The sequence below is a fragment of the Curcuma longa genome, chromosome 12 (assembly GCF_044706935.1).
Source record: "Curcuma longa cultivar G26 ecotype Majalengka, Jawa Barat chromosome 12, ITB_CL_G26_1.1, whole genome shotgun sequence".
Lineage (NCBI taxonomy): Eukaryota > Viridiplantae > Streptophyta > Magnoliopsida > Zingiberales > Zingiberaceae > Curcuma > Curcuma longa.
This window is the reverse complement of record NC_133872.1, coordinates 7,575,110-7,597,243: the sequence shown is the minus strand read 5'-3', so window position 1 is coordinate 7,597,243 and position 22,134 is coordinate 7,575,110. Positions and strand designations below refer to the sequence as shown.

Genomic DNA, 22,134 nt, shown 5'->3' with positions numbered 1-22,134 from the left:
CATGTGAGACCATTATAGTGTTCTCTATGCCGTTGTTTCTCAAGAAAAAAAGTGTGATCTCATAAATATACATGAACCTCAACAAGTTAGAAAAACAAAATACAATGAAAAACTAAAGATATCGGAAAGTATAAGATTTAACTAATGCCTAAATACATACAAGAGGCTTCATTTCAGGTGGTATCGAACTGTTAATGACTCTCCACCACCCACCACCTTCAGTTCTATCATGAGATAAATCCTTCTATTTGATTTTAGTTTGTGAACGTGTAAACTTTGATTGGATTGCATATCTGAAATCTGCAGTTTTTAATTCCTCTGCATGGGAGCTGCTTATTCTGATTCTCTATTGCATACAACTGTCGATCAAAAGAATGAATGAAGGACTACGTGGTAGTAGATCCTGACTGGCATAAACAATCAGGTAAAGGATTCTCATAGAATGCTTCCTCTGAACGAAATCTATCTATTCCTCTTGTTCCTGGGATGGGGCCTTTTCTTTTACGAGGGGACCCTTGCCTGATGAAGTAAAACGGTTAGAACAGGATTGAGCAAGGATGTTTAACATGTGATGTTCAGTAAGTCCATATACCGCTTCTTATGGATTTCAAGAATAGTCTTCGATAGCTTTTTTCCTTCTTTGAGCAATCCCTGATCAAGTTTATCGAACAAGTGGACAAGCACCTTCCTGCAAAGACAGTGCAAATGAACTTCCATTTTTTGGTATAAAGAACAAATTATATTGGATGTTTTTTTTTTCAGCAGGACTTGTGATGCAAGCAAATTGGAACTTTGAACATACCTATCGGGTGTGATTGTCTTTCTGTGGCCTAAGTAACGACGGTGACCCCCAACTGCACTTGCCATGTTTCCTGAGGATGAGGGGATGAAAACATCACTCTCAACAGATACAATGTAATCCAAGGCTGCCATTTGAGCTGCATAAGGTCTGAATGGTTCGAGCTCAGCAGCTGATGCTAATTTTTCCTGAAAGGAAATGTGTTTAGCTGAAAATTCAAGAAGGAAAGAAACAACTTCTTGTTAAATGCATTACAGCCATGTAACGAACTTGTAAATTGCATAAGAAACATAAAAGAAGAAAGGCTAATTAGTTTATCACCAGATAAATTTTCATCTCTGCATTTTCACTTGTTCTCGGTCATTCTTAAGGTATTATTTTGACACCGATAAAGTTCAGCATACAAACAAGTCTACCAAACACCAATACACCAGAATTGCTATGTCCAAATGAAAAGGCTTTTGAAGCTGTAGTTCATTGGGTGTAGTGATATGATTTAGAATTTCATTCTGAAAAGGTAGAATTACCTTGCTCATTAGTATGGGAAAACGAGATTCGAGATCTGCCATGTGAGAATTGCCGCCATATATGTTACCAGAAGCGACATATATTGGAGTATTCGATGGATATCCTAGAGAAGAAATGAAAATCCCAACCTCCTTAGGTGTAAGGGGACAATATCCCTTGACCCTTTGTTGAAGAGGATCAATATCTTTCACCTTCCAGTATGCTGTTTTTTCCCTATTAACAAGAATAAATGCAGTAGAATAACATAATGGCACTCGGAAAATGGAAAGAAAGATTGAAGGAAGAGCAATTGATCAGAAAATTTTACCTGATTGATGTTAATTCATTTGCTTCAGAAACATTCAAGCCATATGTGCACCCACTAAAAGCAAGCATGTCCTTTTCGTATCGCAAATGCAAAGCAATAAACGAACCATATGATCTCATTCTCTCTACCAATGACTATAAGATTATATTCAAATGCAGTAAGTGTAATGTAACTTTCAAGTATCATGACACAATCACAAACATGAAAGAGATAGAATCTAAACTATTACCTTTCCTAGTGCCTGGATGCTAGGAGAAAATCGAAGAGCCTCGAAGAAAGCTCTGCAACGTAGCTTCTGGATGTCTGGGGGCAACTTGTTATTAGCAAGACGAGAATCTGATTTAGCAGCTTTGATGACCTGACAGATAAGACCATTGATTAAGCAACATCAAGAATAAGTCTTCTTGGTTCTGCGACAGTGACCATACCTTAAAACCATCCCATAGTTTAGAGATTTCATCTTGATAATACTCTAGCGGAGACCAGCTTATAAAATATTTCACCACTTTGGTAACCCTAGAAAACTCCTCTGGTAGTTTCTTCACAATTTTAATATCGTTCGCTAATGAATGTATGAAATACTCTTCATCAAAGACATCAGCAAAATTGCTGCGAAAATTAAGAAATCAGAAGTTGTCAAAAGATATACAGGAATCTAAGAAAGAATGACCTTGAGTCCTGCCAAAATGAGCTCTTGTCAAGTTCTGGAATAACAAGAGTGGCATTTATAATCCGTGCAATTGCTACCATGTCTGCCATCTACCATGAAAAGCACAACAGACATATAGGAGATTCGGTTACATTGATATATAAAAACTAAAACTTTCTCAACCAAAAATATCCATTTGAAGTTTTGCGAAAGAGAGCATCACATTACAATTTTCCATCAATAAGATCACCAGGATCTTTATAATCTAGAAACCATTTGAACTATCAAGTTGTTTATATTAAAATTTAAGAACTTGAACCTTATAATCGTCGAACATAGAGACAAGCAACCGAAATCATATAATCAGAACACAGAGAGAACCTTCAAGAATAAAGAACTGAAATTAGCAAGTATAATTGACAACAAATAATTGTCTCCACATGCATTACAAGCATGCTAAATCAAAATTAATGCAACTTTGTCATTTTAACTTAGTAATTTGTTTAATTCAGTTACAATCCAGCTTCAGTGCAAAAAAACCACTTTTAGCCAATCCAAAAGGACAAGTGATAAGGTCTCGCAAAGGAAATATTGCTATTATACCTTGTGAAGGCATTTGTTGTTGTCTAAGGGATTGATCTTTTTTCACAGACCTTGATTAATAGGTCCAATATGACAAAACTAGACGATACAAAACAACAAACGGTCATTTTCCAAGGTTGAGCTCAAAACCCTTCTTTTGTTGTTCACTGATAGTCAATTCAACCAGAATGATCTCATTGGCTATAATTTATCACATGACTCTCAAGTGGAAACCAAACAATTTGTGAGAAGGGCTATCCACTCTTCTGCAACCACTTGTCAAGTCTTGCATCTGCAAAGCTCATTTTGACTTGCCTATTTTGCATATGAAATCTAGCTGTTTGACTGACTAAACCGGAAGCAACTAACGACTTGATTTTGATTTTGTCATACTAAATCATAGTTTATATGGATCTTTCTTGGAAAAAATGTGTAGTGACTAGAAGTAGAAATATTCGTTATGAGTGCGACTAAGTACATCCAAAATTATTGCTCGATGACAACAAAGTCAGCTTTAAGGTAATATATCCCTACATGCAATCATTTGCACTAGTTGAGCAAAGATTTCTTCACATTAGCATCATTTTTCTTGTGAAAAAATAGGATATTTAATGCATCCATCATGTTCGAAGAAACAGAGCTCTTCAAATTCAGACAACTCAGGACCATTCACCAACAAATTAACACATTCAATTAACTTATCAATAAAGAATTCCTACCACATAACACATGCCTATAATTAGTTAGATTTTATTTCATGGCAAGTATCATGCCTATAATTAGTTAGATTTTATTTCATGGCAAGTATCTGGACAAATTGCCAATCGAGGTTTTGATTCTTTCTTTGACCAGCTGAATAAAATCAAAGACAGTATATCAAGAAATACAGTTCCTCACCCCTGCCCTCATCTGGTTCAATCCACCATTGGCGTTAACTAATAAGTAACCTCTTGATGCCTGAGGAGCTACAGTAGAAGAAAATCCCTTAAAAACAAAATGCAAAATACTTAATTTTAGCTCAGTGAATGTAGATTCCTTACACAGATATGACAAGCTAGGTTTAGAACATGGCATGAATCCACGACTTAATGGGGCCTTCCATAGCTTCTGGTTACTCTCTGTTTTATCCTCAATTGCACCATTCCACTGTCAAATCTATAGGAGTGAAAAGAAAGAAAAGAGATGGAATGGTTGCTAAATATTTGAAATCTACTACTAATCCGCTAATAGATCATCCATGCCAACACGGCAAGACGACTAATAAGTGAAACCTTGCAAAACTCAAACAGAACAAGCATCAATGGCGAGAACTCAAAAAGCATCGGCAAAATACCTTTGAAAGTCGAGGAGCCGCTGCCTCTCGCATCCATTTGAGTTCTGAAGGCCGTCTTATGGGCCTAATATCATGTCTCTGCTCCAAATAATCCCACAAACCGTTAACTCTTTCAGGAAATAGACTATTGGACTAAAAATAAATTAGAAGAACAATGAATCAAAAGAACCTAAAAAAACCAAACTATATATGAAACAAGAGTGTTGAATATTTTTACATAAAAATCCAATTGAATAAAGGGCAAAAAGATTTGGCGTAATTGACTAATCCAAACATCAAGTGTAATGAAAACAATGTGAATTCTATATTGTTGATCCTATCGCATTCTTTTGGAGAAAAAATGGAAACAAAGAGACGCCAAGAGCATAATTTCTTCAATTACAGAACCAAGCAAATTTCCTAAGCAGTACTAGTTTTAAAATCTCCAAAAAAGAAACCAAGACAAGATTTCTTTCGTTATTCTTGTAAAACACAGATAAACAAAAAAAAACATGTATTTGTTTATCATGCTTACTCTATAGCCAAAAATTACAAGAAGGGTATTAAAACGAGAACCCTCACTTCGAAATAGTTCCAAAACCAAAACCCAAAAATATATTTTTATCCAAGTATACTCAAATGGACTGCACGGAAAAGCAATCCACGTATATGAAATCCAAATAGCAATCATAAAAAACGGACCTTTGTTCCACAAACATGATAAAGAACCAAAAAAGACGCCAGGAGAGAGAAGAGAGACCTCGGGGAGCTCGTACACTGCGGCTGCAGATGAAAGCGAGGAGGACGAGGAAGGGGAGACGTTGGCGTCGAGCAACGCAATGAGGAAGAACCCGGCGACGGCGCAGGCCAGCAGCGAGCGCAGGACAGCCGCCATGGTGGGCCTCAACCTGCGCCGTTGCATCCCCTCTTTCGCTTCGATTCTTCGCTTCCCCGTCACGACGTCCTTATCGATCACTTGATCTCAGTGAGCGTGTCCGAGTCTATGCGTGCGGAAGGGCGCATGGAATTTAAAACAAATTCCCAAATCCTAAATGGAAAATAAACAAAAACCCTAACTAAAATAATAATAATAATATTTATAACTTTTGCATAGAAATATAGAATGTTTAATTATTATACTTAAAAAATAAACATATTTAATAAACCATAATAAATATATATTTAATAAAATAAAATAAATAAATTTATTTAAATATTTGTAAGGATATAAATATTAGATTGTTATAATTATGTTATTTGGAGAAAATATTATTAAAAATATTTATGAAATTTAATTTTTTTAAACTCTTTCAATATTTAATTAATAAAAAATTTAGCTTACAGTTTAACTATATAGCAAACTATAGGGGGGGAAATGAAAATTTCCTATTTTTTAATCCCATGCATTTTTCACGATATAATATAATATCTGATGTATCTTAAACACGCGTCCCAATATATATAGTCGTGTCTTTATTAAAGTCATTTTCATTCAATTGTGTGTCTTTTTCTCCACTTTTTGGATATTAATTAATTAATTTTCTATATGAAAATGTGGTATTGAAAATTAAAGAATAATACTCTTTTGAATTCACCTGTAGAAATCGAGGTTTTGCGCATCACGTGGCATTATATGAATTATAGATCAGTCAAATTATAATTTTTTTTCAAAAATAAATTTAAATTTTCAACATGAAGTTCTTATATCATAATAAATAATACTATTAACATTTAATTTATCACAACTAAATAAGTGTTAAAATACATTTTTTAATTATAATATTCTAATTTTAATAAGATTTATGTCGTTAGGCACTGGTGCAGGTGAACCGTGAATATTTGATTTATTCTTATTCCTTTTTTTTTAAAAAAAATTATCTTGATCACAATAATAAAGTAGTGAAAAAGCTCAGTGGAAATAAAAAAAAAACTTTTTTAACCATTTTAAATGGTTGGAATTTAAAAACAGTGCTATGGTAGTTGTCAAGTGTCTTATTCTTCTTTTTGCTTAATAATTAAATTGATCTCATCATACGAGGTGGCATTAATTAACAGTGCCATTTCCACGTGTCATTGTTCTGCTTTGTTTGATAGTTGATATTAAATTAATTAATATAATTATTTCTTATGCATATGATTTAAATTTTAAATGAAATAAGTATTCTAAAAATTAGTTTTAAATGTGCAGCTCCAAAGTTACACCATAAATAAACTTAAAGAAATCTATGTATCTCTAGATTAATCAGGTGAATATCTGAATTGCTAAATTATAATATATGTGTAGTATGATAATTGATACCGGTGCCACGTGGCTCTCTCTAAGGTAAAAGTTAAGAGTTAAGCCTAGGGTTAATTTGGCAATGCTAATGTCAATATTTGTCTTTTGTGGGTTTATGAAAAAATTGTACATGTTTCCAAGACACATGACCACATAAAGAACATTTATGAAGTTGTCATAGAAGATGTCCCTGAACTCTTTTTTCTTGCACATAATGCCAAAAAAAAAAGCAAGAGGAAAGGACATGCATCAGAGATGGTCTCCTCATACACTTACATAATGGGAGAGTTCTAGCAAAAAAGGCGAGCTACTTCTTCTTCCTCTTCTTCCAAGAATGCATGTATCTCCACAATAGAGCTCTCCTTTGGGCCTAAGCCCTCTCTTGGGCTCTCCCCAAAAGGCCTCATACCAATGGAGATACTATGCATTTCAGGTTCTCATTTCTTCAACCCAACACTTATCTCTTCTTTCAAGAGGGAGCTCTTCTTCTTCTCCACGGGGCTAGTTTGATTTTCTAAACTCTTCTTTTCTTCTTCTTCTACATTTTCATTTTTCCTTCCACGGAATACTGACTTGAGCGTCGGAGTGGCCTGCCAGGACTTCCCGCGGGCACCATTCTCACCTCCTGTTGAAGTGTATTTCAAGTTCTCATCATCCTCTCCCTCGAGCTCCGTTAGGAAACCGCGCACGTCAGATCGTTCGTTGACTGGTGGCTTGACCATCTACGCTATCCAGCCGGAACAATAATATTTTAAGGAGGTGGATGGAATTTGAAAATATTCTCGAAACAAAAATTTTGGTATTATATTATATGATATTATTTTTTTATGTAGGATAACGTATTAATTGTAAAAGTAAAAAAACACAATATTAAAAATAATCTAATAACTCTATTAAGTTCGTGAAAATAATATCAGATATATAATAGAGAAGAAGACTAAAAAATTTAATTAATAATAATAAATTTATTTAAATATAAATAATAATATAATAAAAAAATAAATTACTTAGAGGATTTTTTAGTAGATTTATAAAAAAAAAAATCTAAACTAATTGACTATCCTTGAAGGATTTAGACAGTGGGTCCCTCGTTGTCATATAAAATAATGTATATCTCTACGAGCTTGATGCCTTGATGCTTGAAAAGAAAGCAAAGTCAAAGTCAAGGTAGGTCCCATAGTCGCATTAATAGGCTCAGGTTTGTTGACTTTGAAGGACCGCTTGTAAGTAAATTAAAGGAAAGTACAACAATAACCACCATAATTAATCCAACAGATAAAGAAGTAAATTAAAGGAAAGTAGAACAATAACCACCATAATTAATCGTCCGTCACCAAAGTCAACATCTCAATTATAACTAAAATTGCACACCGAAAAATAGAGAGATCGCAGTTGCTCGCACTGTCTCCGCCCTGGCAGCATTTAGACGGCCACCGCCAGCTTAACCGCTAGCATCAGACCAACCATGAGCAGCGACGCGGACGCCGGAGATAGCCCGCCGGCGGCCGAGTAAGGAGTCGTGCCGGTGGGGGTGTTGAGGGTGGGAGTGGGAGTAGTAGTGGTCCCGGTGGAAGGAGGGGAGGTACCGGTGGAGCTGGGCGATGCGACGGCGACGGTGAGCTTCATGCCGTTGGCGCAGTGGCCGGCGACGCCGCAGATGAAGTAGTAGTTGCCAGCGCTGGAGAGCGTGACCGTCGTCTGCCCGCTGCTGTCGGTGCTGAGGGCGTTGCTGGAGGAGCAAGCGCTGTAGTCGCCGGAGCTCACTCGGTCCACCGTGTGCGTCCCACCGGCGTAATTGAACGCTGCAGTAACATCACTTTAATTAATAACATGAGCTTAAATAATAGTAAGAACACATGAGACCGACAGCTTCAGTGAAGTGGAAGGGAGGAGATTCAGAAAGAGCATATATACCGAGGGTGTCACCGACGGCGAAGGTCTTGCCGCTGGTCCATGTCGAATAGTCAACGCCATTTGCCCACCCTGATGAATCGCCGACAGTGTAGTCGGTGGCAGTCACCGACAAGACCGTGCCGGAGAAGAAGAGGAGAACACAAAGCGCTGTGGCCATTGATGAGGAGCTAGGGGATGATAAGAAACAGGGCTAGCTACTGAACAATCGAGAGAAGGGAGAAGTGCACAAGAAGAGAAGAACAAAGGTTAGCTTGTATATATAAACAAAAAAAGGGGTTTGGTTTCTTTCATGAGTTGGAGTAGGTTAGGATTATATGAATACCAATCAACTTTACTTAGTTTATGGAGACAGGAATGCATGGGAATATTAATAGCGTCATAAGTACTCCAAACTGACCTTTGCATCTACTTTACTATGTCCATATTTGCTTTTCAATTCCATCTTTTACTTTAATGCCTTTATACCTACTGTTACTGTTATGTTAAAGCCAAATATAGGGATAGAATGTGTATATATCTACCTATAATAGATATAAAAGAACAATTTAGTGTAGGCTCCCGTAGTACAAGATTGCAAAGAAGAATCGGATTACATTGGGGTTTATTATGTTCACTCTTACTTTGTATTTTATAAAAGATTATTTTCACACTCGTAACTTCAATAGATGTAACTTTACCATTGATGAATGTAAACATAAGAAAATCTTGAGCCCATCACCTTCCTCTATAAGGCTCAACTTAATTTCATACAACATGTAATCATTTTGAGGAACCCAATGAAAGTTATATATATGAAAGCCCAATATATCTCGATCAACAATCTACCTAAGCATCAAATCACTATAAAGTACTGTGCCTAACTTATTTGACTTGTTCATATAATAAGGAAAGAAGATGCACACTGAACCATGAGCTGAATTATCTACCCTAAGAGACATCAAATGAAGCAGAAAGGTAAGAAATTTGAAGTGGCCTACATCTCTGCACTCGATCGATGGATACCTTTGGGCATAGGTATAAATTTGCTATGTTGCTGAACCATGGTGTTGGATAGACTGTAGATTGGATCAAGACTAATCTACTATGTTGCCAACTTTTGCGGTTGAATGAACTTGGTTAACTCGCTGCTTGACAGAAAAACGAAGCAATAGCTCTTAAGAGCAACAGCGAGAGTTTCTCGATCAACTGAAGAGAGCAGAGGCATCCTTCATGGCACGTATGAGTGCCTGCTCATGTGTGCATGATGTATGATGGACTTGTAGTTAATCTTAAGAGTTTGTGGAGATTCAAAAACTTCGCTAATACCTACATCATGTGAGATTAGAACCTTTTAGGCAAAGATAAAGCAGATATATTTAGCGAAAACCTTACAGTGGCATAATACTAACGTGTGTTGCAAAGATAAAGCGACTCAAAAGTTTGACAAATTGCCATCAAAGCTCAAGTCGTAGTATAATCACTTCCCACCAAATCAGTTGACTGCTGTGTTTGGTGGGTCACAGGAAGAAAAGCAACGTGGGGTTTGGTTTGGATGGGCCACCTACTCTCAACCAACATATGCTGAAGTGTTGAAGACTAGAAATGTTATGGTGTCTAATTTCCTCTACTCAACTAGTATAATTATACACTGGCAAACAAGTGAGCTTATTGAACTAATAAATTCAAATACGAGCTTAATCTATGGGGAAACTAGTTTATGTGAGCTATTTGGGACACCAGTTGATATTTAACCCAACCTATCTGACTTGATTTCTAGGTCAAAACTCCTTGGGGATTCCTGTATATATACAGACTCCAAAAAACTGTTTTAAGACTAGAATCATTCTTTGGCATATTTATGCAAGATGTGGAATAGTGTGATCAGTCCGAATTGATGATGCTAGAACAGTCTCAGTCCCAACAAGGACGCATGAAGACAAACTCTGCACGTATAACTTCATATTAGATGGAAAAGTTAGCATACGAGATATACATGAGGTTGTTTAAGCATGACATCGAATTCAGGAATGTCTAGGTGTTCTCTTTCAGTATTCCTATATCAAGATTAGTTAACAGAGAAATATGAACTATGATGTTTGTATCAGCAAACTGCCAAATCTTTATGGGCAATCAGTGGTTAGCCTGTCTGTCTGATTGAGTCTTTCAACTTCCAACTTAAGTCAATTAGACACGAGTGACATTAAATATACAACGTTTATGGTAGCCAGATATGTTATCTGAACAGCGCAACTTTATATTTTTTCCCCAAGGCAGTAGCCAAGACATCATTTCGTAAGGAAATGACAAAATACACAATCACAGAGTAAGCATATCAACGAATGAAATAATATGCACTATTGTATTTTGTGCATGTAATATTATCCTGGATCGAATACCTCTTTTTGTTATTTTATTCCTCCCTTTGCTCTTTGGTAGAACTTGACTCATTTGATGCATCATCTGATTGCTCATTTCCGTTCAATTTGTCCTCGGTATCATCTGCTTGAACTTTACCCAATATCAAACGGATGGGTCTGCCCATCAATTTCTGCAGTGACAATAGCAAGGTGTAAGCTAGATGATACAGAAGTCAAACTTATTATGAAGTGGTTCAAGGTTATTGTAGTTCCACAAATGATTTACATGCAGTCATATACTGGCTTGACGTTTAGAAGGCAACTTCACAAAGCTATGCCTAACAGAAAAGAGCATGTCGAGTTTTGGTGTTGGCAAAAGGCGCAACCATGAACCATGCTAGATAGATCATTGTTATTGAGGGGTGTAACTATGTTATAGGGTACAAATGAAAACAATATTGGTTACAACAAACAATGCAAACCTTAATTTACCTTCCCATTGTATGTAGCAATTGCAGCCTCAGCATCTTCCTTCGATGAAAAGGAGATGAACCCATAGCCTGCTGGTCTTCTTGGATTGGTGTGGTAGATAATTTTGGTAGATAAGACATTCCCGCTGCCACTGAAAAATTCTCGGAGATCCTGTGATCTCACCTTCCGAGCCAAATTCCCAACAAATACATTATATTTGGGTACAGGTTCTGCTGCCATAACCGGAGTCTTCTTCACTGATCTGGCAAACTCCACTTTGATCACACGACCATCCAAATCCTGAATCAAACTAAATTCACAATTAAGCATTCATAAATAATAAACCTGATATATGGACCACAAGAATTGGCTGAAAAGCATCACAAAACTCTCATGATGCTAGAACTTACATATGAATTCAGACTATTAAGTGCTGCAACAGCTTCGTTCTCTGAGGCCATCGTTACAAATGCTAATCCTCTATTTCTGCTGCTATTATACATTGACAGCTGGACCAAGAAGAAGAATTTAACTTACAGTAATTTGGGTATCTGAATGTACGAATCAGAAAAAACTGAGCATGGTAAGCATCTAGTGAGGAATATGGATATTGCAGCTTAAGATGCTCCAAAATTTTAAATTAATACCTGTTCATAGATATAATTGCGTGCTAGCAATTATATCTAGTTGATAAATATGAAATTAATACAAGTTGGAAAACCTCATGCTTTGATATTTTGCAGAGAGAACATAAGCGACATTGTGATCAATGAACAATATCAAAACACTGACTAAATAGGCCTGAAGTGAGAATGATGGATCCCATTGGAAAAGGGGTAGGGATAATCTCTAGTAGAGCATGGACCGACCTGGTTAAGTGTACAGCTCTCCTCCCTCGTGTAACTGACCAAACATTTAGCGATACAAGGGCATCAGCTGATGAAACCTCCGTGAGAGGGATACCCTTAGACCTTCGACCAACTGTATATATGACCAATGGGAATGTACCAAAAAAATGAGATCTTCAAATGTATCACTTCACATTGAGGATGGAGAGGCATTCTTGCCTGTACATCATGGCATGGGACTGACAATGCTGACTGTTCAAGGGGAAGCAGCAAGATGATATTGCAGAAATCCAATAAATAAGTATACTACCGGCACAAAAATAGCATCTCAAGGACTTCTGTCAAGCTTTTAGAATTCCCTACTTGAACTAACTTCAGCATTGTAGTGCCCGCATCAAACCCCCAACTACCATTAGTTTTTCAGGTAAGAGACTGTAGGACTGCATTCACTGGGACTCAACTTTTCCAGTAGGCGCACTAAACGACTTGCTCACCTGAACAGCTTTCTCATCCATTCATTGAAGCCAAAGAAACCAAATGACCCCCAATTATAATCATTAACGGATATAATTCTAACTACAAAGTTGTATGCATTTAACCAAAGACAAATTGAACTAGGTTGAGGCTTTCCAAGAGCTGTGTTTTCTTGCCTCATTACTTCTACACCAAAAAGAAGTAATGAGCAAACTTCCCTTTAGAAAAAGATGGATTGGTGTCCGACTAAATCACCCTGCAACTACTTTACGTGTTCAAAGGTTGGTGAGAGAACATTCACTGATTCACATCCAAATGGTGGAATGCAAAAGGGTGATATGTAAACTAACAAAATGAATAAATGTTTGTTTCTAAGTATCCAAATGGTGATAGCTAAACTAGAATGTATTAATGCAGTTGCTTATGCTTACATATAAAGGGAAGTTCTTTTTTCTCCCTTTCATAATGTATCGAAGATTCATTGAGAGAACATTCCCTGATTCACATTAAGAAAGCATGCTGCAAGGGGCACTCAAAAGAAAAGGATACTAATTAAGGTACCAAAATGAATTAGCGTTCAAAGGTACGATCTTTCGGAGACATAAAAACAACGAAATCCGAACCTCGATATCAAGGACGGTACCATGCTTCGCGAAGAGAGACTTGATGTCGTCAGCCGTGGAGGCCCAGGGAATGTTTTGCGCTATCAGCCTCGTTCGAGACGCCTCCGAGCTCTCCGCCGTTTTCTCCATAGCTGCTGCTGCAGTGCCGCCGCTGAAGGCGGTTATGGCAGAGACCCATCGACGGTTGAGAGGGAGGGTGAGTCCGCTTGGAGTACGAGTTGAAAAGGGAGAAGAGGGAAGAAAGAGGAAAGCAACGGAAGAACGGTAGAGGCAAGAAGGGGGGATTCGAAGAAGGGGAAGCGCCATCGCCATTACCACACGCATCACAAGACAAGTCATGAACAGGGAGACAAGCATTATCCATGGGGCTGAATAACTTTTTCATCAGCTGAACAGTGTTGGACACGATTCAAATATTTCCACCAATAATTCCTTTCAGAATTAACATAACCCAATAGTTCCTTTCGAAAAGAGTTAATCGGCCGGGCAAGCCCTTTTTATTATTTATTATTTTAAAAAATATAATATAATATTTTCTGTTATTTATTTTAATATTTTTGGTATTCCTCTTGGGCTACCACTTGCTTAAATTCATGGGCTCAAACCATCACTTGTAAATCCAAATTAGGAGAATAATTTCTATCATTATTTAAATAAGGAGTGAAATTTTTGTCCTCCTTTTGTGAAACTACTTAAATATTTAAGAAAGATAAAAAAAATTCAATATGATTCTATAATCATGAATAAAACTAAATTTGTATCATATGAAAAAGAATTAATAACAATTAAACAAAATTATATCCACACATTATGCAATGCCCCCACTCAAATGTCATGGTTCGAATCTCAACTACGACTTATTATGAGATAGTTTTCTCCAATAAAATGAAAATTTTAAAAAGTTAATTGATAGGTGAAAAGTCACATGTACTTCTAAATCTATCGACGGTGAACCAAAGAGGCCCTTCCCACTCAACCACACTAAATTTTCTTCTCGTATCATTGTGAATGAACTAAATCTATGTGAAAAAATTTAGTATTTTATTTATATTAATGAATAAAGAAATAATTTAAATAATTTTTTAAAAAATAATATATTTGAATATATTCAATTTCTTTAATGTTCATAAGATTTATCTATGAATAATATTCATGAAAAATATTCATGAATAATATTTATAAATTATTTTTATTAATAAAATTTTTATCATATTTATAAGTAAAAAAATCTCAAAATAATATCCCACTTACTAACAAACCAACTAAACTTAAAAATATAAGATTTCAAACAAACAAATAAAGTTGAATTAAGAGCTTGATAATATTACTTAAGTTAAGTTTGAACGAAACTCAAGCTTATAAAAAAATTAAACTAAATTTGAACATCCATTTCAATGATTTAATTCATTTTAAATTTGACTCAACTTAGTTATCTTATCAACAGGACAATTGAGTTTCTTCTCCATCTTGCAAAAGTTGACATGGAAGGGTTCTAATGCAAACACTATTGGAAAGGTGATAGGCTTTCAAATAACTTTCGAGGAAGAAAAAAGAAAGTCACTTGCAAATTAAATGCTTAATTTACTACTCAATATATAGCAACCTTTAGACTTTTTTATACATGTAATTAGTATATTGTAATATTCTAGAAATTTTAAGATTTGAATTAAACAATAAAAGGGTAAGTTTTAATGGGTTTGGTTAAATGGATTCATGATGAGAGAGAGAGTCCTGTCAAAACAAATGCGATGAGGAGATTCGTCCTACAGAGACGAATCAAACGAAACTAGTTGAGCTCGAACCCGAGGTCGGTTGGTTAGCGAACCAAACGAACCGAGATTGGTCTAAGCTGAACCAAGTTGGGTTGGTTCGTGCTGGGAGAGGTTTGGATAACATAAACCAAACGAAAAGGTTGGTCTCGCGAAGACGAATCCAACGAAACTGATTTGAGTCAAATCCGAGATCGTTTGAGTAGTGAACCAAGCGAACCAAAGTTGAATCCGGTTTGCTACAGTAACCGGTTCAATGAGTTTAATAACTCTTAGGTTTTATTGGATTTAACCGATAAAATCTGGGTTACGGTGTTAGTTTAGATTTGTTTAGATTTAATCGATTTAAACCGGTCTAGGTTACTGTTGATTCCTCTTTAAAAAGGAATCACGCGATCCTTTCCGAAAACGCCCGATCCTCTCCCCTCTTCCTCTTCTTCGCTCGCCGCCGCGCCTCACCAGCGGAAGCCGCCGCTGTTGAGCCTTCACCTCTGCTCCTCTTCGCCCGACCGAAGCCGCCTTTTTCTGCCCAGAGACGAAGCCGTCGCCGCCCGACCAGCCCTCCTCTGCTCGAAGCCGACGCCACCGACGCCGCCGCCGCCCTCTCGCTGGAGCACAACCCTAGCTGCCGACGCAAACCCTCTGATCTTCATCTCGTCCTCATCACACACGAAGCAGCCGCAGGGAGAAGACCAAAGCCAGCCGCCGCTTGCCCTACGTCACCGACGCCTGTTTGGGGTTGCTCACCGCCGCCGTCCGTCTCCCTTTGCCGCCGTGTTCTTCCTCTACTCAACGCCACCGCCGCCGCCGTAACCTGCAGCCGTGGCACCGACTCCATCACCGCCGATTGCCACTGAGGCTCTGGCCACCAACAACGATTACGGTACCAAGATTTATTGGTTAATTAGTTAACAAGTAGTTGATTAATGGGTTGATTAATTAGTCTAAGGTATTTGATTTGACTAAATTATCAAGAAGAAAAGGTAGGAGTCGGTAATTAATTAAAGCTTGTGTGATTACACAAAGGATATTGGATTTATTAAGATAAATGATCTAGTTGGATTACTAACCAGTTTAGTAAATTGTTAATACTTAATAATTAGCTGCTTGATTAATTAGTTAATAACTAATTTGTTAAATTAGATCATTACTCAGCAGTTGATTTATTTAGAGGTAATCTGGTTAATTGAACAAATAGATAATTGCTTATTTCATAATTAGTTAGGTTTATTGATTGTTATAGTAATTGATGAAAATTTAATTAGATGGGTAATGAGGATGATTTAAGTTATTAATCTACTTAAGACTTAATGGCTAACTAATAACTAAGAGATTTATTTGCTTTACTGGTAACACTGTAAATGAATTTGAGAATTGATTAATTTACTTAAGTAAAGTAATACGTAATTATTAATCAGTTTAATTGATTAATGGTCGTGTAATTCATACGGAGTCAATTGATTTTTAAACAGGTTAATAATTAAATCATATTAATTAGGTAGTAATGGAGTTAGATCAAATTTAGAGTTTAATAGGGTTTACGTTGTCGAAAGGTGAATATAATATTAAGAAGATGATTATTTTAAATTACAGGACTTGGGCTTGTAGATCCTGTTATTCGAAGGAATTCTTAATTGACGATTCGCCAATCAGGTGGGTAATCCCTGTGTTTGGTCAACACAGGTTCATTTATTTCCCAGTGCATGTTGCTTTCTATTATTGCTGATTATATGCCTTATCGTGCTTCTGTTCCTTACTATCTGGATACTTTAGTTGTACTCATGGTTACATCATGCTTGACCCTGTATTCGTTGACCTTGGTTATTATTCTTAGATTCGATTCTATACTTGATCTGATATCATGATTATTACTGGTATAATTCTCTTCTTATGATAGCTCAGATTATTAGGACCTATATTCATGCTTATTGATTAGCCTAGTAGGTGTAAATGACTATGAAATGAACATCACATCATGACGCGAGACAACGATTGTAAATCCCAATGATGTGGGTCTATGTTGTCTATAGTTGGCCTTTAGTAGTATCTTGATATAGGTGGTTATGACCCTACTTCCATCATATTGATGGCGACTGTATGGCAGTGTACGCAGTCGATGGCTGTATGGCAGTGTACGCAGCCGAGTCGATGATCTGATCCCGGCACCGGTTAGGGGTGATACTCGGAGAGTATTAGAGGACAGATATCGGCCATAGGATATGGGATCACCGGACGCGGAGCATTGATCCCTCGATTTGGATCACCGGACTACTTGGTTGTAGGGCGCGGAGTACTGATCCCCCGATGCCGGCCATACCCAGTCTCAGATGCTTGCACGAGTGCTGTAGCGTGTGGGGCAGTTGCATCATGCATACGCATATCATGTGCACGTTATATTTATGTATTGGACCATACTGATCCTGCATTTGATTGTTTATTTGTTTGATTCTTGATTGTTGCATTTTGTTTGACATGTCATTCATATGTGCATTACATGAGACTATTCTAGTGCTTATTACCTGCAGAGTTATTTATGATATCTTGCTGAACTTTGGTATGTATCCTTGTTATCTTTAGTTATCTCTTCATGCACTATTTGTTTCTATATTACCCACTGAGTTTTGTACTCACCTCTTTGGACCCTGGGATTTTTCTGTCTTCCCAGGTACCAGGTAGAAGCTTACAGATGATGCCAGGGATCTGCCAGCTGCGCCATCTCACATCAAAAGAATTAATAGATTTAATTTATTCATGTGTTACTTTCGATATGGTTGTAGATAGATTATATACATTGGTGTGGTTCTGGTCGGGGTTTTCCGTTGCATGGTTGTATCTCATGTGGATTCCCGTATGTATGGTTTTTCGGCTTTCTTGTGGTGATTTATTATAATATAGGATGTGTTAGTTTATTTGCATGTGGCCGGGTAGGCCTTATATGTAGAGTTATTTGTCGTGAGTATGATTGGACGTGTAGTCCATATTCTCGGCCGCATGTGACCGACGTATATTTGTGTTTGTATACAGGGAATTGTCAGCGATACTGGGGAGGTGCTGCCAAAATTTTTCGGACGGCTATCTCCCGGGTCGTGACATATATAAACTACAAAATTCATGTATTACTTGATTCATATTTATGTGTACATCAAATATTTATTATGGTTAGAATTAATTTAAAATTTCAACTTCTAACAAATACTACGACAAGGTAGATTATTATATATATATATATATATATATATATTTGCTAGAAAGCTGTAAAATAATCAATTTTTAGTGTAACATATGCTAATTATGATTTTGTTCTTGTCTAACCCCATAGATGATACCTACAAAAGTTAAAAGTTAATTAGGGACATAAGCAAAGATATTTTCATTCGTCTAATAGTTCAATTGATCAGTTTCTAACGAGTACTAGCTAGAGATGTAGTCTGGTCATTTACTCTGTCATCATCATCAGTTATTAATATGAAAGCAAGCAATTAATAGATCAATTCTTTTATCTCAGGATAAGTTTGTTATTACGAAATAGATTTATTATAATGGGTAAGAGTCAAATATTGATAAAATTGAGGAAATATCCTCTCTCGTAGTGATCAACTACAATTTTCTGATTTATCTCTTCATATATAAATGATCGTGAAATTGACTGTGTGAGACAGTTCGATCGGATGATAGATTTCATTTTTTACTGCTCATTTATTCATAAAACACGATTAACTTAAACCCAAAATAGTAGTGGATATATTCTGCAAGATCAGTTAATCACTATCACTGATGAGTAACAGACTGAATTAGCATTTTAATCACTATTTGGTGCTTAATATTAGATTCTCTTTCCACGTGTTTGAGCATTTAGAACCTACAGCCAGAATGCAGACTTTCTGGTTCCTCATCCAGCTGCTAAATTCAAATGATCAGATTCAGTCATGTGCACAGATTTTAAGAAGACTTTTTGCCATTGTATTTTGGACAAATCTAACTTTGAAACTTTTTTAATCATGGAGGACAAATAACGACGCTACACTCATTATTTTGTTAGTCACTGTTTATGAACTACTCTTCTGCATGAGAAGCAAAGAGACAAAAGTACAGAGGCAATGTGAATTATTACACTGCAAAAAAGATTTTTGAAAAAGAAAAAAAACCTCTGGATTTGTACTATATGAATATTCTCAATCTTTCATTAATTCTTACAAGCAACACATTGTTTTGTGGTGTTTGAATGCAGGAATCATTTAAGATGTAATTTGAGCAAAAATGAAAAGTACGTCCATTTTTATGACATTTTTTATTTATTATTTAAAAAACACCTCATTTAGTTTGTACGTTTAACTAATTTTCAAAATTATATATCTTTATTTTTTATATTATTATAAGTAGTCATTATATAATTATAGAAGTTAAGGTTCTAAGTTGCTTCAGCTGTATAGCTATTATAATATAATTTTAATTAATATTAATCAAAAATAAAAATTTTATATTAGAGTAGTTATGATTCATATTTGCTATAAGTGTTAACACGAAGCATCTATAATATAAGATATCATAATATTTATTAATTAATGTTGGTTAAATTTAAAATGCTCATATTATAGTAGTTATAAATTATATATAATTGCTATAACATAATTCATTAGTATTAATTAGTATGTTTATATTGTAGTAATTATGAACTAGCTATAACTATCATACAACATAATTTATTTATATTGATTAGAGTTAAAATGCCAGTATTATATTGTAGTTTTAGTAGTATGAATTCGTAATTATTATAATAATAAATAAAAATAAAAATATATTGGCAGAAATGGGATCATATTTTGAAGTTAAATTAATATAAAGATTTTAATAAAAAGGAGCGTCCTATTTTTGCTCATGTAATTTTTTTGTGTTAAGGAATGCAGACTTTTGCTCGCGTAAAGTAGTAAAAAAATATTATATTTATGTATATACTATTCTGTAAAAAGTGAAATTTATTATCCTAGCGGCTCCACACAATCGGTCTCACAACATCTGTGAAGAGATACAGAGAGTATTGTAAAAAGATCTACAATTCTACTCCATCGTAATCAATTAATTCAGTATATATATACTAGCATTGTATCGTAAGAATTAATGAGGACAGTGATGTATGATACACTAGTGCTCATCACGTTTGGACATATAACTGATGTGTTCATGATCCAATAATTGCTCCTTACAAAAAGATCAGTTGTCATAACTCTCAGGTGACACTGTTGGCATCATTTCATCATCATCTTCAGATTTGTCTGATCTTACTGTATAGATTTAATTTCAGAGGACCAAACTTTTTAATGCAATTTAATTTACTCTCAAAGCCAAATATTTCATCGAGAAGATATAGAACAAACAGATATCTGAAATAATAACATATATAGAAAATAGATCGATCAATTAACAATATTGATCCATCAGCTTAATTCCTCTTGGATCCTTGCAATGATTTGGTGAACTGCAGTGGCAATTGCATCCACTGATGTGAAATGGCAATCATCTTCCACCTTCACACAAAACTTGAAGAAATCAATACTATTTACAATATAATTAGATGAGATTTAATTTTTATTTTCGTTTACAAAACTAATTAGAACTATATTTTGTAATATAATGATTCTGACCACGGGAATATCATAAAAAATTATTATCAGCAAAATTAAATTTGTTTGTCTAAGTAATTAACAATGTGTAGTAATTAATTAACGTAACTCATTGACAAATTACCTTGAGATTGAAATTGTAGAGGACCATGGCGTCGATGGTGGTGATATTTAGGTGGATCGCCGTCAGTCGGAGAGTGTGGAAAGCTAGCACCAGGCTCAGCAGCTGCCTCGGTCGACGCCGTGAGAAGATCTTGACGTTGGCGTGGCGGTCCTGGAGGCTGACCTCGACGTCGGCGGCAGCCGCCATGTTTTCGTCGGCGGCGGCGAATAAGTTAGATTTGTGCTTAATCCGCTTCCGAGCCTCTAGGAATTCGACTGATCGCTCGAGATCTTTGACGAAGCTGATCGCTCCTCCGACGATGGATGCTTGATCAACCTTGAGACATTGCTGCGCGCGATTAGTACACCGAATTAAAGGAGGGGATCGAAATTGGAACAGCAGGGGTGGACTAGTACTCTTTGGACGTAGGAGGGCGGCATGAGTGAGCGGAGGACAGCGAGGTAGTCGTTCATCTGCTTCCGGCGGTTGCGCTCCACCGTAATGTGAGTCATCCTCTGCGTCTCGGCCACCTCCTCCTCCTTCAACCTCTTTCTTCGCCAGCTCTGCCGCCGCCGGCCACCGGCAGTACCAGAAGCCTTCATCTGCACCACCATCAGATGATCTTTGCGCTCCGTCGTGCTACTCAATTTTAACATTTACACGTGCATAAAGAATATATGTTCTTTAATTTTTAAGCGATCATTCGGTAAGGAGATCATCTACACTCTCTGATACTATCCCTTATAAAAGCTAGCTAGCTTCTGTGGAAGCAAAACTATGCAAACAAGTTTCTACGGATGTAGTACAGTAGAGTGGTAAAATAGTACTCAAAATTAAAGAGAAAGTTAATTAATCCGATCGATCGACGACATCTGAAACTACAGACGAGTTTGTACACAAGTTTGTTGGCATTTGGATATATATATTGAATCTGAGCTCATATGTCCAGAGGAGATGAGAGGAATGGGGAAAAGGCTGGCAGGAAAAGGAGATGGCAATAAAAGCTCTGATGCTCCACATGTGATGAGTGCGAGTGTTATAGATGAGTGAGAATTGCATGTGGCGATGACCAACTCTGAAATCATAATCTATCTCTTCAATTATATTCCGCCATGGATGAAATGTCCTTTAGCTAGATTTGTGAACACAACCACTCTCATGTTACGTTATGTGTGGGCAGCAATAATTTCTTTGGCATATAATATATATGCAAACAAGATCTACCACACCGTGTCCAGCCTAGCTATTCGTTCGTTTGGAGATATTATACTGACCCAGCTGCTGAGCATTGGTCCAATAATTTTGATAGTACGTGCTAATTAATAGTCTTTGTTCTTTGAGATTATTTAGTCTCTGAGGTAGGGCCTGGTAAAAATGGGTCCCCACGTGGATTCTTGACTAGTCAATATAGAGTCCACGTAGGAGATCTCTTGACTTGATCAGTCAATATAGAGTCCACGTCGAAAATTTTTAACCCGGTCAAAACATATCTAAGTCCCTTAGAGTCTTGACTGAATTCAGGT

At 36.4% G+C, this 22,134-nt stretch overlaps 4 protein-coding genes and 1 long non-coding RNA gene across 7 annotated transcripts; 1 reads left to right on the top strand and 4 right to left on the bottom strand.

Annotated features, from left to right (window-relative positions):
- Positions 1–13: 13 nt before the first annotated feature.
- LOC141843076 (O-fucosyltransferase 7-like) lies at positions 14–5,124 on the bottom strand. Of its 2 annotated transcripts, XM_074731106.1 has the most exons (12): positions 4,938–5,124; positions 4,199–4,276; positions 3,906–4,011; positions 3,763–3,830; positions 2,305–2,393; positions 2,063–2,243; positions 1,864–1,992; positions 1,635–1,768; positions 1,327–1,540; positions 803–987; positions 593–688; positions 14–519 (listed from the first exon to the last, which is right to left on the bottom strand). In XM_074731106.1, the coding sequence occupies exons 1-12, from the start codon at positions 5,097–5,099 to the stop codon at positions 387–389; spliced, it is 1,575 nt and encodes a 524-aa protein (XP_074587207.1). In that variant the 5' UTR covers positions 5,100–5,124; the 3' UTR covers positions 14–386. The 2 variants fall into 2 exon arrangements, with proteins under 2 accessions (XP_074587207.1, XP_074587208.1); XM_074731107.1 differs by lacking the exons at positions 3,763–3,830; positions 3,906–4,011.
- Positions 5,125–7,698: 2,574 nt separating this feature from the next.
- LOC141843077 (blue copper protein-like) lies at positions 7,699–8,644 on the bottom strand. The gene is made up of 2 exons (XM_074731108.1): positions 8,370–8,644; positions 7,699–8,257 (listed from the first exon to the last, which is right to left on the bottom strand). Exons 1-2 carry the CDS (start codon positions 8,524–8,526, stop codon positions 7,878–7,880), a joined length of 537 nt encoding a protein of 178 aa, XP_074587209.1. The 5' UTR covers positions 8,527–8,644; the 3' UTR covers positions 7,699–7,877.
- Positions 8,645–10,495: 1,851 nt separating this feature from the next.
- Positions 10,496–13,433, bottom strand: LOC141843544 (RNA-binding protein CP33, chloroplastic-like). Its single transcript, XM_074731602.1, has 4 exons — positions 13,122–13,433; positions 11,587–11,685; positions 11,198–11,476; positions 10,496–10,896 (listed from the first exon to the last, which is right to left on the bottom strand). Exons 1-4 carry the CDS (start codon positions 13,431–13,433, stop codon positions 10,759–10,761), a joined length of 828 nt encoding a protein of 275 aa, XP_074587703.1. The 3' UTR covers positions 10,496–10,758.
- Positions 13,434–15,288: 1,855 nt separating this feature from the next.
- On the top strand, positions 15,289–17,975 carry LOC141842620 (uncharacterized). The gene is made up of 3 exons (XR_012602943.1): positions 15,289–15,773; positions 16,484–16,543; positions 17,556–17,975. It is a non-coding gene; the product is annotated as an uncharacterized LOC141842620 (long non-coding RNA).
- A 2,261-nt stretch (positions 17,976–20,236) lies between these two features.
- LOC141843404 (transcription factor bHLH94-like) lies at positions 20,237–21,225 on the bottom strand. Of its 2 annotated transcripts, none has more exons than XM_074731474.1 (3): positions 21,028–21,225; positions 20,633–20,959; positions 20,237–20,412 (listed from the first exon to the last, which is right to left on the bottom strand). In XM_074731474.1, the coding sequence occupies exons 1-3, from the start codon at positions 21,223–21,225 to the stop codon at positions 20,323–20,325; spliced, it is 615 nt and encodes a 204-aa protein (XP_074587575.1). In that variant the 3' UTR covers positions 20,237–20,322. The 2 variants fall into 2 exon arrangements, with proteins under 2 accessions (XP_074587575.1, XP_074587576.1); XM_074731475.1 differs by having other exon boundaries at positions 20,633–20,947.
- Between the last annotated feature and the right edge of the window lie 909 nt (positions 21,226–22,134).

Bases quoted from the DNA above. Each gene is read 5' to 3' on its own strand.
- LOC141843076 (XM_074731106.1), bottom strand. From the start codon at position 5,099: ATGCAACGGCGCAGGTTGAGGCCCACCATGGCGGCTGTCCTGCGCTCG. The intron at 3,831-3,905 runs GTAAGGAATCTA...CTTCTACTGTAG, and splicing joins ACCTAGCTTGTCATATCTGT to CTCCTCAGGCATCAAGAGGT. The intron at 1,769-1,863 runs GTAATAGTTTAG...ATAATCTTATAG, and splicing joins GCATCCAGGCACTAGGAAAG to TCATTGGTAGAGAGAATGAG.
- LOC141843077 (XM_074731108.1), bottom strand. From the start codon at position 8,526: ATGGCCACAGCGCTTTGTGTTCTCCTCTTCTTCTCCGGCACGGTCTTG. The intron at 8,258-8,369 runs GTATATATGCTC...ATGTTACTGCAG, and splicing joins CGCCGTCGGTGACACCCTCG to CGTTCAATTACGCCGGTGGG.
- LOC141843544 (XM_074731602.1), bottom strand. From the start codon at position 13,433: ATGGCGATGGCGCTTCCCCTTCTTCGAATCCCCCCTTCTTGCCTCTAC. The intron at 11,477-11,586 runs GTAAGTTCTAGC...AGTTTGATTCAG, and splicing joins TTAATAGTCTGAATTCATAT to GATTTGGATGGTCGTGTGAT. The intron at 10,897-11,197 runs GTAAATTAAGGT...TTGTCACTGCAG, and splicing joins TTGCTACATACAATGGGAAG to AAATTGATGGGCAGACCCAT.
- LOC141843404 (XM_074731474.1), bottom strand. From the start codon at position 21,225: ATGGTGGTGCAGATGAAGGCTTCTGGTACTGCCGGTGGCCGGCGGCGG. The intron at 20,960-21,027 runs GTACTAGTCCAC...AATCGCGCGCAG, and splicing joins CGCCCTCCTACGTCCAAAGA to CAATGTCTCAAGGTTGATCA. The intron at 20,413-20,632 runs GTAATTTGTCAA...TTTTGTGTGAAG, and splicing joins TCTACAATTTCAATCTCAAG to GTGGAAGATGATTGCCATTT.